The sequence below is a fragment of the Lepus europaeus genome, chromosome 3 (assembly GCF_033115175.1).
Source record: "Lepus europaeus isolate LE1 chromosome 3, mLepTim1.pri, whole genome shotgun sequence".
Lineage (NCBI taxonomy): Eukaryota > Metazoa > Chordata > Mammalia > Lagomorpha > Leporidae > Lepus > Lepus europaeus.
This window is the reverse complement of record NC_084829.1, coordinates 114,656,204-114,670,022: the sequence shown is the minus strand read 5'-3', so window position 1 is coordinate 114,670,022 and position 13,819 is coordinate 114,656,204. Positions and strand designations below refer to the sequence as shown.

Here is a 13,819-nt window from a genome sequence, read left to right as displayed (position 1 = left end):
GAAGAAGCTCCTGGCTCCTGGCTTCAGGATGATCCAGCCCTTAGCTGCTGTGGCCATCTGGGGAGTGGACCGGCAGATGGAAGATCTGTCTGTCTCTCCCTCTCTCTGTCTCTAACTCCACCTTTCAAATAGATGTATTTTTTTAAAAAGGCCCAGAATAATCTCCCGCCTGACTCATTCACAATTATAACAATGAACTTAAAAAAAAATGTTTTCTCATCCATCCTCATGGCTGGTTAGTCAGTTATAAATAAGAGACTATGCCACTTCCACTGCAAAATCAGCTCTGTTTGCTGAAGAGTCTCAAATCTTCATTAAGGTTATGGCCAGAAGTTCTGCCAATCTTCTGTTCATATACCATCCAATAAACTTGAACCATTCCTTACATAGCAAGTAGCACTGAAACAGATTCCTCAATCAATTACTTAATTTCAAGAAAGACAACATTGTTAGGCTTTCTTGAAGACACAGATTTCCTTAGTTTTTCTCAAACATGCACTAACTCTGATATAAAATGTCTCATTATCAAGAACTACAATTTATTTCAGCCCTCTTTTTTCACTTAACCACTCAAGTTACTGTCTGAAGAAATTTCTTTTTTAAGTGGGAATACCAGATCCACCAGAAAGGGGGATAAAGCATAGTTTTAAGTAATTTTTCTTCAAAGATACATATCTTAAAAATTTACCTTAACAACCAGCTGATGTGTTAGGATGGATCTTACCACAGTGACTAATGTATTGTTAGCCCTAACCTAACAAAAACAAAAGGAAAGCTGCCCTTGGCGCTCACTTGCACTTTCCATGCCTGAGCTTTGTATCTGTGCCTCAAAGAGTAATTTTTGCTTCCCTCCCACCCAAGATTCCTTTTGATCATTTAAGACAATTCATCCTTTTGAATGAGAAAGAGTAGAAGAGAGGAATGTTGAATGAGGTTAAGTAAACGGAGAATCTGTCACATAAAGCAAGTTTAAATCCCAGTAAGAGCATCCATGCAGGACAAACGGAAGCATTATTCTTCTGAAAACATTATTCTTTTAAACAGTGTGTAATAACATCCTCCCAAGAGACTTCCCATGAGAGAGGAAAAAAATGCTTCCTCAGAAGTCATGTTCTAGATTCCAAGCAAAATGAGTAAAGCACAGTTAAAAGTCATGCTGGTATTTTCTTTACGTAAAAAGTTCAAAATTATAACTGTGAAAGGTGCTTATTAGTTTTCTCTGAGTTTTTTTTTTAGTATGTGTTGTGTATTTTCATGAACAAAAAAAGATTACCATTATTACTTTAGCACTATAAATCAATGAATGTGTCCTTAACTGTAAAATTTAGACCAAACATATTTTGTATTTTCAAGGGATAAATATATCAGACCCAAATATGCTGAATGAAAGACAACTTATTCTTAAATTCCTTTTATCATTTTCTTATGCTCAAGAATAAATTATAGATAATGTTTCCAAAACTCTATGCTTTTTAAAAACTTTGGTACTGCTTAGACATCAGGGTTGGCTTTCTCTGAAATGAATAAAATATGTTTAAACAACAAAAAGGTAAGTAACCTGAGAAATTACTTTTTTGACTCAAACACTATTTTATACATTTAATGAAATGCATGTTCAATTAAAGATATCGTATCAAAGATTTCAGAAAATGTTAATATATTGACTATAACAGCAGACACTGAAGAAAGACATAGAGAAAAGTAATAATTATGACGTTTATTTAGCAAAATAAACTTGAAGAAAGTTTTCTATTAAAAAACATAAGAATTATATCCAAATTTCAGATTCCCCATCTTCTTTGGTGTTAAAGTCAATGTTTAGTATGTGAAATATTTTATTTCAAAAAGTTTAGTCATTGGGTCTACAACAGTTTTTCCATATAAGGAAAATACTACAAAATATTAAATAATCTGAAATTTTCTTATTTATTGAAAAGCCAATGAATGTATAAAAGCAACCAATTATATGCTTGCAAAGACCAACACCAACAAGGAAATATTCATTCATAGATATGTTTTCTACTGGAAATATATCAAGTCTTTAATGAACTTCTGCCATCATTTTTACTGTTATCCTAATAGCCATCCAGGTCCTGTAATAATGACTCTGTTATTCATTTAACCAAAGATCTACTTCTTTAAGGAAGTAGAAACATATATTTTCCAATATAACTACACCATTTTTTTAAAAGTCTGCATTCCTTACAATTCTGTATTTTTTCCCTAACGTAGAATCTGGAAATTGCTGATAGCATTAAATTAATGTTAACAAACCCCAATCCTATCTAATTCTTTTTGTTTCTCTTAAAAAAATTACTTTAAAAAACGGACTTTTTGTTTCTTCTAAGAGTAGTATTATATGGACTGCCATATTAGCCAAGCCAAACACTTCTGGAAACACCATGGGACAACCAAGCTACTCTCTTGATTCTCTGAGAAAGTCTCCTGTTCTGATTTGTCCATGCCCCTGCTTTCCTGTGCAAAAATGTCTTCCCTTAATTTGTTAAAATGAATATGAAAAAAAAAAATCCGGTACCAAACTGGCACAATGATTTTGTTTTCTCTTGCATAGACTCTTGTGATCACAAAATGATCTGCAATTTAGAGGTTCCATGCTAGCACTGTGACTGGGAACAGGAAGAGTACAACCACAATAAAATACAGCTATCTAGTAGAAGGACTGCATAAAGACATCTTTGGCCATGTAGGCTCTGAGCCCTCTGGAAATAAGTCAGTTGCATTGCCAACATGACGAAGAAAATAGCAATGTTCAGAATCAGGAAGAGTCTGGTATAGGAAGCAGACAGCGATGGGGCTCTGCTGTGAGTGGTTGTCACCATCCGTGCCTGTGCAAACTGGCTTTTCATCAAGTCCCCATTTTTATGTTTCTCGTATGTTACATCTGCAAAATCTAAAAGGTCTTTCATTTCTTCATCTTCATCTATGGGTAGTTCTTTCTGTGCCAAAATCTGAGCTTTCTGTCGAATCTTCTTCTCGTTGACTTCGATCTGTGCAAAAATATCAGGGACAGCATCCACAAATTTATAGCGTTTGCCTGCCCTTCGGTTTTTCTTTGACTTGCTTTGCCTCTGCTGTTGTTGCTGCGATATGGCAAAAATCCTGTCAATGGCCTCTTCAGTCTGTCTCTTGTCTGAAAATCTCAGCAGGCGCTCAGCAGTCTTTCTAAAGCCAGCTGTGTTCCGGACACGGGACAGGATCTGCTTCTCCAGGAGCTGGAACACTGGCTTAAAATGTTGCAGGTTATGTTCCACAAGAGCAGCATAGTCCTTCACCTCAGGGACAATGGTGCTCTTGATGGCTGAATTCCGGTCAAACAGAATTTTCTGATGATCTGCAATGACCTGTGCAAAGGCAGACTGCCCTGTGGTCTCGCCCGTCCACAGGTAGGTTGCATAGGCATGTTCGCTGGTGGCTACGAACACATCCAGTTCCTCGGAGTCTCCGTGGATGCTGAAGCTCTGAACATCTACAGATGGCCCTATGAAGAGGTAAGCTGCCCTGGTGACAGGACTTCGGAGGTGCATGGTGACGTTCACATAGTTTGTCCCATTGTAGGGATAGCCCCGAGGATAGGTCACTGAGGCAAAGGTGGCTTTCTCACTGTAGCCAGTATCATCCATCCAGTACATCTTGTAGAGACCATCTCGCTGTCTGATGAAAGCCCCATGGACCCCATCTACCACTGTCTCCTGAAAAGGAACATCCACATTGTGGAAAAAACTTGCTGCCGTCTCCAAGGGGCTGTCCTCTCCCAGGTGTATCTGGTCCACAAGGAGGAGAAGTTGGGGGTGCAGGAGGATCAGATTCCTCTGAATGTTCTTCAGATTGAGCCGGGGGTTGTAGGCTCCCACGCCTTCTCCTCGGATGAAAACCACCCCATTTTTCTCCACTGCTGCAACCACTCTCCCCTGACAGCTGGCTGCCAGGTCATGCTTGTACTTAGACCACTTTGACGAGCAGTCTTCTGTGACCTGCCCCTCCCAGGGAGAAAAGCAGCTCTTCGACACAGCTGGGGAAAACATCAGAACGTTGTTGAAGAAGGTGTATTTGGGCCCGTAGAGCGCCTCGGTGATGAAAGGCACACCATTGGGAGCAAAAGTAAAGGAATTCTGATCAGGATGTTCGTGCCCTGCATTAAAATTTCTCCACCCTTTGATCCAATCTTTGTATTTGTTTCTGTGGACAATGTCATATATTGCACGTCCCCCAAGTTTTCCTGACTTGAAGGAAAGGAAAGATCTATTGATTTCTGCAGGTAGTGAACTTCCATAAGTCACAACACCCCAGTCTTCAAAATAATGCAAGGTAGGGGTGCCGAAATCCGAAGGAGGAACCGACTTCAGGCTGGCATCGTACCTGAAAGAATCAATTTTTCAAAATTAAGTGGTTTTCTGATGGAAGTACAAATAACACTCTGTAACTGTGATACTACAAGAAAACAGAACAAAAATACTACCTAGAGCCCTGGCATGTAGGCTATATTAGGGACATTTCTGAAAGCACCCACAATTGGCATGTACCATTGGTGACAGGGAGAAGAATTTATCTTTATAATTTGTGATCCTTGAGTTTGAATGTGAAACAATTTCTTCCCTTGACAACTGCAGAGCAGCCACCAAACTACTTGGGCTTACAGATTTCAGCACTTCATCCAACAATCTAGTTGAGGGGTCCCTATTCTAGGGAACCCTGAGTTAGGATCTGGACTCCGGAAAACCCTAAAGTGTGTTCTATGGGAACAGATATTACTGAATGTCTGGTCTGAATCAAGTCTACCCCTCCACACACACTTAAAAAAGTAAAATAGAATAGAATTTTATATGCTAGACAAAATTTATGGCCAATACCACATCAAAGAATATAAATGAGTGGAACTTCAGGGAACTATCCAATATTGGGGGGGTTCATAATTACGGCTACCACAACTGAGCCCAGATCCAATGGTGTGGTTTTATTTTAATCTGCAGTTGGTATCAGGATTTTTGGACAATAAATGGCTTCCTATTTTTATGTATGTTAAATGTTTATTATTAAAGCAATAATAACAAACTTTCAGAGTAAGACCATAGTTTTTCTAAAATTAGAAATGTTCCAAAAATAATAAAGAAGATAATTGGTTGCTTTATTGATTTGAGATAATTGCCTGAACAGGTTCCTGAGATTTGCAACTCAAGGAAAGAGAGACAGACTTTCATCTATACGTTTCTCTGATTCAGTTACATATAACAGGATCAATTTTATTGGTCTTTAATTTTGACTGTTTCAGAACATCAAAAACTATGTTTCTGCTTAGGCCTGGTATGATGTTGGCTTAATTAGCATAACTGAACAAAGACAGATACAAGCTTAATTGTTCATTCTTATCTGTTTTTTTTTTGTTATTTTGTATATTCCTATAAAGGTAGATTTTTAATTAAAGTTAGACCTAGCATGAATCTGACTCTTATAGTCAACTTTATACAACTGCCTTAGTGCTTATTTACAGAAAAATGCAAACCCTATTGTAATTATTCATATCCCTGTGAGGAGCCAAGAATGGTAACATATTAAGAAATGCTAGTTAAATTATAGACAATAACCACTTTACTAAATCAAATTGCAAAAAACTTATTTTGGAGTTGAGTGCAAATTTCAATAGCTTGAAAAGATATCAAGAATTAATGATTATCCAGTTCCCTGTAATTCTGATTTTAACTTATTGGATGCCAAAAATATATTTGGCAATACTTAAAAAAGAGAACCAAGCTTCTTCTTCTGGGCTTAAAAGATTAAGACAAAAAAATTACACGGTACTTTTATTATCAAAGTGAAGTTGTCAGATTCTGTCAAAAACTTTTGAACTTTAGGAACAGTTTTGTTATTAGATTATAATGCTCCATTTACCAAAACAAAACAATTATTGTACTACTTTTTTAAAAATAACCTAGACTATATTGTGTGGCTTTTCTCATATATGAAAAATAATGTAAAATTAAAACATGCTTATCTGCAAAAGAGTATAAGGCTAGGACATCTGTACTACAAGAGAACCAGAAAAAGTAAACAGTAATTAGATCTTAAATGTAAAGAAATGCTTTTAGCAGAGTTTCAAAGACTATGAGTTGACTTGAGTTTGCATGGACTTAGGTGGCAAGGAGAAGGGTTTTAAGAAGTGTTTTACATTAGCTTATCTTTTTAAATGAAGAAATGGAGGACACAGCGAGAGCAGTATTCCTGAGAGCCTCTTTTCTGGAAAGCCAAACGTGTCATACCAAAGAAATTCCGTGTGCAGAGTGCACCAGCGCTGCCCTTTGGATGGGGTTCCTGGACCTTCCACAACACGATTCTTTCTGATTTGGTCAGCCAGCCAGTTACCACTGCCATTACGCATGACAAATTTATCCAGGAACACTAATTGGCTTTCAGGACCGTAAAACCAGTTGTAATTTGAGTCTGCGATAGCCACAGTTCTTTGAAACCCTGAGGAAGGAAGATGGAAAGAATTAATTTAAAATTGCATGCCTCTATAAAGGTCTAAATAATGATTATTTTTTTCTAGTAAGAATTTTAAATTATTTACTTCTTTCTTTGAGAGGGAGAGAGTGAGCAAGCAAGCTAGCTCTCCTCTATCTGCTGGTTCACTTCCCCAAAGCCTGCAACAGGCCAACACCAAGAGCCAGAAACTCAATTCAGTTTTCCCATGTGGCTGGCAGAGACCCAATTACTTGAGCATCACTGGCTATTGCCCAGGGTGTGTATTAACAAGGAGCTGGAATCCAGAGCAGAGCCAGGACTTGAATCCAGACATTTCAATAGGGATATTGGTATCCCAAGTTGCAGCTTAACCACTATGCCAAATGCTAATAATCTTCAAAGCTAGCTGCAAATTAGAACCAGTTACGCATCTTGGGATAAAATAAACAAAACTTGATGTCTACCTTCCATCACAGACCGATTAATCATAAGTCTCTGAAAATCTACAGATCATCTGTGCAAGCTTGTATTTGTTATGTGGCAGCTTGCTACTGGTAACAGAAGTGCTATAGCTATTAATATGTACATATATTGCCCACCTTTCTCACTTTCCAATGTGCATGCTATGTTTAACCACATTTGTATATATACATGGCATATCCTCCTGCAAATATCAAATTCCTAATCTGGAATGAGCACTAGCTCTCTCACATCTCAACCAGAATTCTAGGCCAAGATAATAGCATCAGATGCTTCAATTAGTCTTCCAAAGAAGTTGAAGTTAGAATATACAATAAAGTTCAAGACAGAAATTGAGTTAAAAATAGAGGAAAAGCTAACTTTGAGAGAAAATTCTGTCAATATGTACTGCTAGAAGTTAAAAGAAAAAAAAATGCAAAGATCATAACATCATTATTAGGAAAGGGAAGAAAAACAAATATAGGTGAGACTGGATATGCTTAAGGTATTCTTGGAAGAGAAGAATGGGAGAACGCTTTGGGCCAGATGGGAATAATTGTTACTAGAATAGCAACTGTAGAAAAAAAAAGAGAGAGCGAGCAATGTAGTTGAGAAGAGACAGGCAAAACACAGAATCTCTTCTAAAATGTCACTACCACGACATATGCATCATTTAAAGCTAACGTTTTTGCTCTTAGTAGCTTATAGCTTAGTAAATGCTCTTCCAAGTAAATTTTATTACAAAATGTGATACTGCATAAATCACATTTCAAATCTATGAGTTCTCTGAATGCAGAAGTGGACCTTATTCTTCTTTGAATTCCTTGCCTAACAAGTGCCTGATTACAGACATTCAACAAAGATTTTCTGGATTTATCAACACAAACATATGGGGAACAATACCGTGATACAGTCAGTTAAGCTGCCACTTGTTATGTCAGCATTCCATATCACAGTACCAGCTGTACAGTGGAAAATGGATAATCAGATAAAGGCCCAAGTACTTGGGGCCCTGCCGCCCATGTAGGAGACCCAGATGGAGTTCTTGGCTCCTGGCTTTGGCCTGGACCAGTCTCGGCTGTTGTAGTCAACGGTGAGTGAGTCAGCAGATGGAGGACCTCTCTTTCTTTCTCTCTCTCTCTCTCTGCCTCTAACTCTGCCTTTCAATAAATAAATAAATAATAAAACACACACACACACACACAAACATATAAATGCTCCTTTTAGAGATGTTCACAGTGTCTCTTCTAACTGAGGAAGTCACCGTATATACAACTCACAGCAAAAACAAGCTGGGACCGGACTGGCTGTTAGTATTCAACTCCAACTACAAAGTACTGAGACCTTTTAAAGGTCCCTTGCTTTAGATAGTCTTCAGAAAGACAGTAATGTGCAACTCATGAGCTCAATTTTCCTTTGATTAAAAAAAAAAACCTTTGATCTCAATATCACAAATACCACAGAACTCATTTCTTTTCCTACTCTAGCTTATTTTCATAATCAGAAAACATTACAACAGTTTAATGTTTTCCCACTGCTGACTCCTCACTATACCTGGCAAGATGGTTCTATACATAAAAGCAAAGTGTTGCTTAAGCCATGGATGGCCAAAGTGGTTGATATCAAAGTGCCTCTGAACGAGAAACATGTACTGGAAGAGTGATCTAGTGGTGTAGCTGCCGTACGCAACTCCTTCATAGAGAGAGCCATCTGTCACCTCTCGGAGTAAGACCAGAGATTTCTCCATGATGGTCAGAACTTGTTTGGTCCATAAGTAGGCTTCTTGAAGATACCCTGAAGGATGAAAACACATGGAAACAATGACTAAAGGCCAAAGCAAAGCATTAACAAAAATACAGCCAAATAAAACCCTCTGACCAGTTATATTACAAATTGCATTTGTAAGACTCACTTGTCAACATTATAAATAACATCTTGTTAATCCAGGTGTGTGATGGGCCTTTGATATAAAATTAAGAGGTTCTTGAGTACAGGTCATTTACTAATTAAATGAAGATTTATTGCTTAAGTGAGTGTCAGTCATTTTCCAATCTTTACTAAAGCTACATCATATATTATAAGATCACAAACTGCAGGTAATTTATGTAAGAAAATATTTGCATATTTAGGCTGCTTAATTTTCTTAAAACTATAGTACTTGAGAACCTTTATAGAGTTTATCATTTTGTAACACTTTACAGCATTATTTTTTAGGATTTGTAAGTAAGTGCTAAATGGACAGTCTTCAATTTGACAAACTTTCATTCTCTAGGTGCTTTTGTCTATACAACCTGAAAGGGCAGCATAGTAGATTCAGAAACCATTAAAACTGGGAATATAATGGTGACAAAAATCAACTGGGAGTCCTGAATCTGCCAAAACGAGCTACATGATTTTGTCTACATACTTCTTCACTCTGTCAAATGTTCCAATTTCCCCAATGAAAACTAAAAATCTTAAACATTTTATAACATCTCTTTGGCTTACAAATACTAGGTTTCTAGAATTCTTCTGGTTAGATAACAATAACAACCCATCATATTTCCATTAACATAATCTGCTCACAGCTGTGATCAGAATCTTACTTAATCCTTTTAACAACTCAATTATGCATTACTACCCCCAAATTACAGAAAAATTGGCTTGTTCCAGATCTCTGGCAAATGGCTAAAAAGGAACAGAACTTTGATCTTTAGGTCTTTAGATTCAAGGTTTGGCTTATTTTCATTTGTTCATTTTTAAATTATACAACCCCTGGGTATAAAAATAAATATTGACTCCTGATGTGAATGTCACCATCAATGTTCATCTCTATACCATGGTTTGTCTACTAGGTGTGCTAGGTGTGAAGGTACCAGAGGGCCTAAATTCAGAGCCAGGCTAGGTACTGGCTCTCATCTCATGGGGGCAGCACTGCTCTCAGGCTTGGCGGGGCAGAAGTGATGTTTAATTGTTCTCTGCTACTTCTGCCACTCAGCTCCATACCTGACATACTGGATAGTTTTGTTTCCCTTCTCTATCATTCAAGTTTAAAACTCCAGTCGTCTTCTTCATTTCCTCTCTGTGTCTTCCACCCCCATCAAGATACCACTGTGACTGATGCCTAAAATCAGAAGGTTAAAATAACTAGCAGAATTAAGAGAGAGGCCCCTGATTTAACTGAGAGATGGCCTAGATGTTACTTCACTCCTGGGGTTTGTGAACATGTACCTAAGAACAGTTATCAAAATGCTTTGCTCCCAACATGGCAACTGTGAATGAAGTCAGCTCAGGCATCACCTGGCTGTGTCCACACGCACCTTGATTCATGAGAACCAGGCTTCCTGTGAGCAATGCCATGCAGTTGGTGGGTTGATGATTGTGCAGGTACTGAAATCCCCACCCTCTCCTATATGAAGTTTCATACATATATCCTGAGGCATTGGCAATCACTTCAAGAAACCTCTCCTGTTGTGTCTTGCTCAGATAGTTGTACAAGAAGTCATAAGCAGTGGCAAAACCAACCAGGGAGTGAGCAAGTGGGACCTCATCCCAAGGAGCATCTTTCACCAACCTGTAAAGAAGAAACCATATAAATGAGTGTGCCAGGGCCTGCAGCTTTCATCACACTCTTTAAGTTCCTATTTCTCAGAACAAAAGGGCACATTTGAAGATACAATCCCAGAGTTTAATGATACAGAACTAATTTCCCTCCATAGTAGACACAAGCGTAAAGTTGGCCTTGGGTAAAAATTACAGAGTTAATACTTTTGTCTCTCAAGCTCTTGGCAACATCAGCATTTTAAGAATTTTTACTGTTGAATATTTATTCATTTTTAAAGCTTTATTTATTTATTTGAAAGGCAGAGTTTTAGAAACAAAGAGCTCTTCCATCCTCTGGGTCATTCCCCAAATGTCCACCTGGCAGAAGGCAGGAGCCTCGAATCCCATCAGGGTCTCCCACATGGGTGGAAGAGGCCCAAACACCTGGGCCATCGTCCACTGCTTTCCCAGTGCATTGGCAGGGAAAGTATTCCAGAGTGAGTAATCCAGAGAATTCTGCCTTGCTGCCTTGCTATTACAGGTTCAGTGTTTTAGATCTCTTTGAATATATTCATGGTTTTTTGTTTTTTTTTTTTTTTTTTTTTTTTTTTTGACAGGCAGAGTGGACAGTGAGAGAGAGAGAGAGAGACAGAGAGAAAGGTCTTCCTTTTTGCCGTTGGTTCACCCTCCAAGGGCCGCTGTGGCTGGCGCACTGTGCTGATCCGAAGCCAGGAGCCAGGTGCTTCTCCTGGTCTCCCATGGGGTGCAGGGCCCAAGGACTTGGGCCATCCTCCACTGCCTTCCCGGGCCATAGCAGAGAGCTGGCCTGGAAGAGGGGCAACCGGGACAGAATCCGGCGCCCCGACCGGGACTAGAACCTGGTGTGCCGGTGCCGCTAGGCGGAGGATTAGCCTGTTGAGCCATGGCGCCGGCCTTAAGATTTATTTTATTTATTTGAAAGGCAGAGTTACAGAGAGGCAGAGGCAGAGAGAGAGAGAGAGAGAGAGATCTTCCATCCACAGATTCACTCCTCAGATGGCTGCAACGAGCTGGAGCTGCACTGACCCAAAGCCAGGAGCCAGGAGCTTCTTCCAGGTCTCCCACACAGATGCAGAAATCTTCTGCTTTCCTAGGCCATAGCAGAGAGGTGGATCAGAAGTGGAGCAGCCAGGACTTGAATCGGGGTTCATATGAGATGTCAGTGTCACAAGCTGTGGCTTAACCTGCTGTGCCACAAAGCCAGCCCTCAATCTTCACTCTTGATGAGAGATGACAGAGTATTTTCAAGGCCAGTAATTTGGCATAGCAGGTAAAACCACCGCCTGCAGTGCCAGTATCATCCCATATGGGCGCCGGTTCAAGTCTTGGCTGCTCCACTTCCTCTCTCTCTCTCTCTCTCTCTCTGACTCTCTGACTCTCTCTGTAACTCTGACTTTCAGGTAAATAAATAATTTTTTTAAAAAAACTTACTGTATTTTAAATATCTAAGTTCTTGTGTTCCAAGTATTTATTTTAATAGTATTTGTGAAATGAAATAGACAGCTTCTGTGAGCTGGATTGTGTGCCTCCTCAAAATTCACGTTGAAGCCCTGAGCTCAATATGGAGATATTTGGGGATGGGGATCAGGAGGTGATTAGGCTTAGATGAGGTCATAAGGACCTGGACCTCATGATGAGATTCACACCCTGGAAAGAACAGACATCAGATACCCCTCCTTCCTCCTTTCTCTTCTTTCTTTTCCTCCTCCTCTTTCACCCCGCCCTTCCTCCCCTTCCTCCCCTTCCCCATGCACCCAGGAGAGGCCAGGTGAGCACACTTGAGATGGCTCTACAAGCTAGGAAGAGCTCTCACCAGAACCTAACATTACAGCCACCCTGTCTCAGTTTATGTTGCTTTGGATGGCTGGCCTGTGGTACTCTGTTGTGGCAGTCTGAGCTAAGACAACAGTATAAAAATTTAAACAATAATCTTCTGTGAACTTTGTGATGCTAAATATTAATTTTTCACAGATAATTATTTCCACAGACTGCCTATATCTATTAAAACCATATGAAAAAAAAATTTAAAAAGAATTATTTAATCATATTTACTCAGATATAAAGCAATAAAAATAAATAGCATCACTATTATTAGACTTTTTTTACTGGCTATTTGAATAAGCTGTAATTTTTTTTTTTTTTTTTTTGACAGGCAGAGTGGATAGTGAGAGAGAGAGAGAGCCAGAGAGAAAGGTCTTCCTTTGCCGTTGGTTCACCCTCCAATGGCCGCCGCGGCTGGCGCACCTCGCTGATCCGATGGCAGGAGCCAGGTGCTTCTGCTGGTCTCCCATGGGGTGCAGGGCCCAAGCACTTGGGCCATCCTCCACTGCACTCCCTGGCCACAGCAGAGAGCTGGCCTGGAAGAGGGGCAACCAGGATAGAATCCGGCGCCCCGACCGGGACTAGAACCTGGTGTGCCAGCGCCGCAAGGCGGAGGAGTAGCCTAGTGAGCTGCGGCGCCGGCCAATAAGCTGTAAATTTTTAAGTAATACAGTACAGACAAGGTCACAGCCTAATTCATTGAAACAGCATATCCTGATAAATTCTGTGACCTTACCCTGCAACACACAGCCCTTCAACCCAGGAAATCAGTAGTTTATTTATGTTTTCGATCATTCTATTTCACATAAATTTCACCATTGAAAACATTCTAAGCAGCAGTTTTCAAACTTTTTGGACTCAACCCTTTTATACCTTAAAAACTAATGAGGACATTATGGTGGCTGGCACTCTGGCACAGTGGGTGAAGCCGCTGTCTGCAGTGCTGGCGTCCATATGGGCACCAGTTCAAGTCCTGGCTGTACCACTTCTGACCCAGCTCCTTGCTAATGTGCCCGGGAAAGCAGCCGAAGATGGCCCAAGTGCTTGGGCCCCTGCATTCATGTGGGAGATCCAGCTGAAGCTCCTGGCTCCTTGCGTCGGCCTGGGTCAGTTCCAGCAGTTGCAGCTGTTTGGGGATTAAACCAGTGAATGGAAGACCCCTTTCTCTGTCTCTCCCTCTGTCTCTCTGTAATTCTTTAAAATAAATAAATAAATTTTAAAAAATCAATGAGGGGCCAGTGCTGTGGTGTAGTGGGTAAAGCCCCCACTTGCAGTGCAGGCATCCCCTATGGATGCCGGTTCAAGTCCTGGCTGTTCTACTTCCAATTCAGCTCCCTGCTAATGCACATGGGAAAGCAGGGAAAGATGACCCAAGCCCTTGGGCCTCTACACCCATGTCAGAGACCTGGAAGAAGCTCCTGGCTCCTGGCTCCGGATCAGCCCAGCTCCTGCTGTTGAACCAGCAGATGGAAGATTCTCTCTCTCTCTCTCTCTCTCTCTGCCT

General features: G+C 40.1%; 1 protein-coding gene across 3 annotated transcripts in view; it reads right to left on the bottom strand.

The window, feature by feature from the left end:
• Nucleotides 1-1,697: 1,697 nt before the first annotated feature.
• DSE (dermatan sulfate epimerase) overlaps nt 1,698-13,819 on the bottom strand; it is a 76,407-nt gene continuing 64,285 nt past the window's right edge. For all 3 annotated transcript variants that reach the window (XM_062186650.1, XM_062186651.1, XM_062186652.1), the window contains 4 exons: nt 10,233-10,486; nt 8,488-8,727; nt 6,273-6,480; nt 1,698-4,377 (listed from right to left, as the gene is read on the bottom strand). In XM_062186650.1, coding sequence (XP_062042634.1) covers nt 2,616-4,377; nt 6,273-6,480; nt 8,488-8,727; nt 10,233-10,486 — 2,464 coding nt within the window. In that variant the 3' untranslated portion in view covers nt 1,698-2,615. The remainder of the gene's footprint in view (nt 4,378-6,272; nt 6,481-8,487; nt 8,728-10,232; nt 10,487-13,819) is intronic.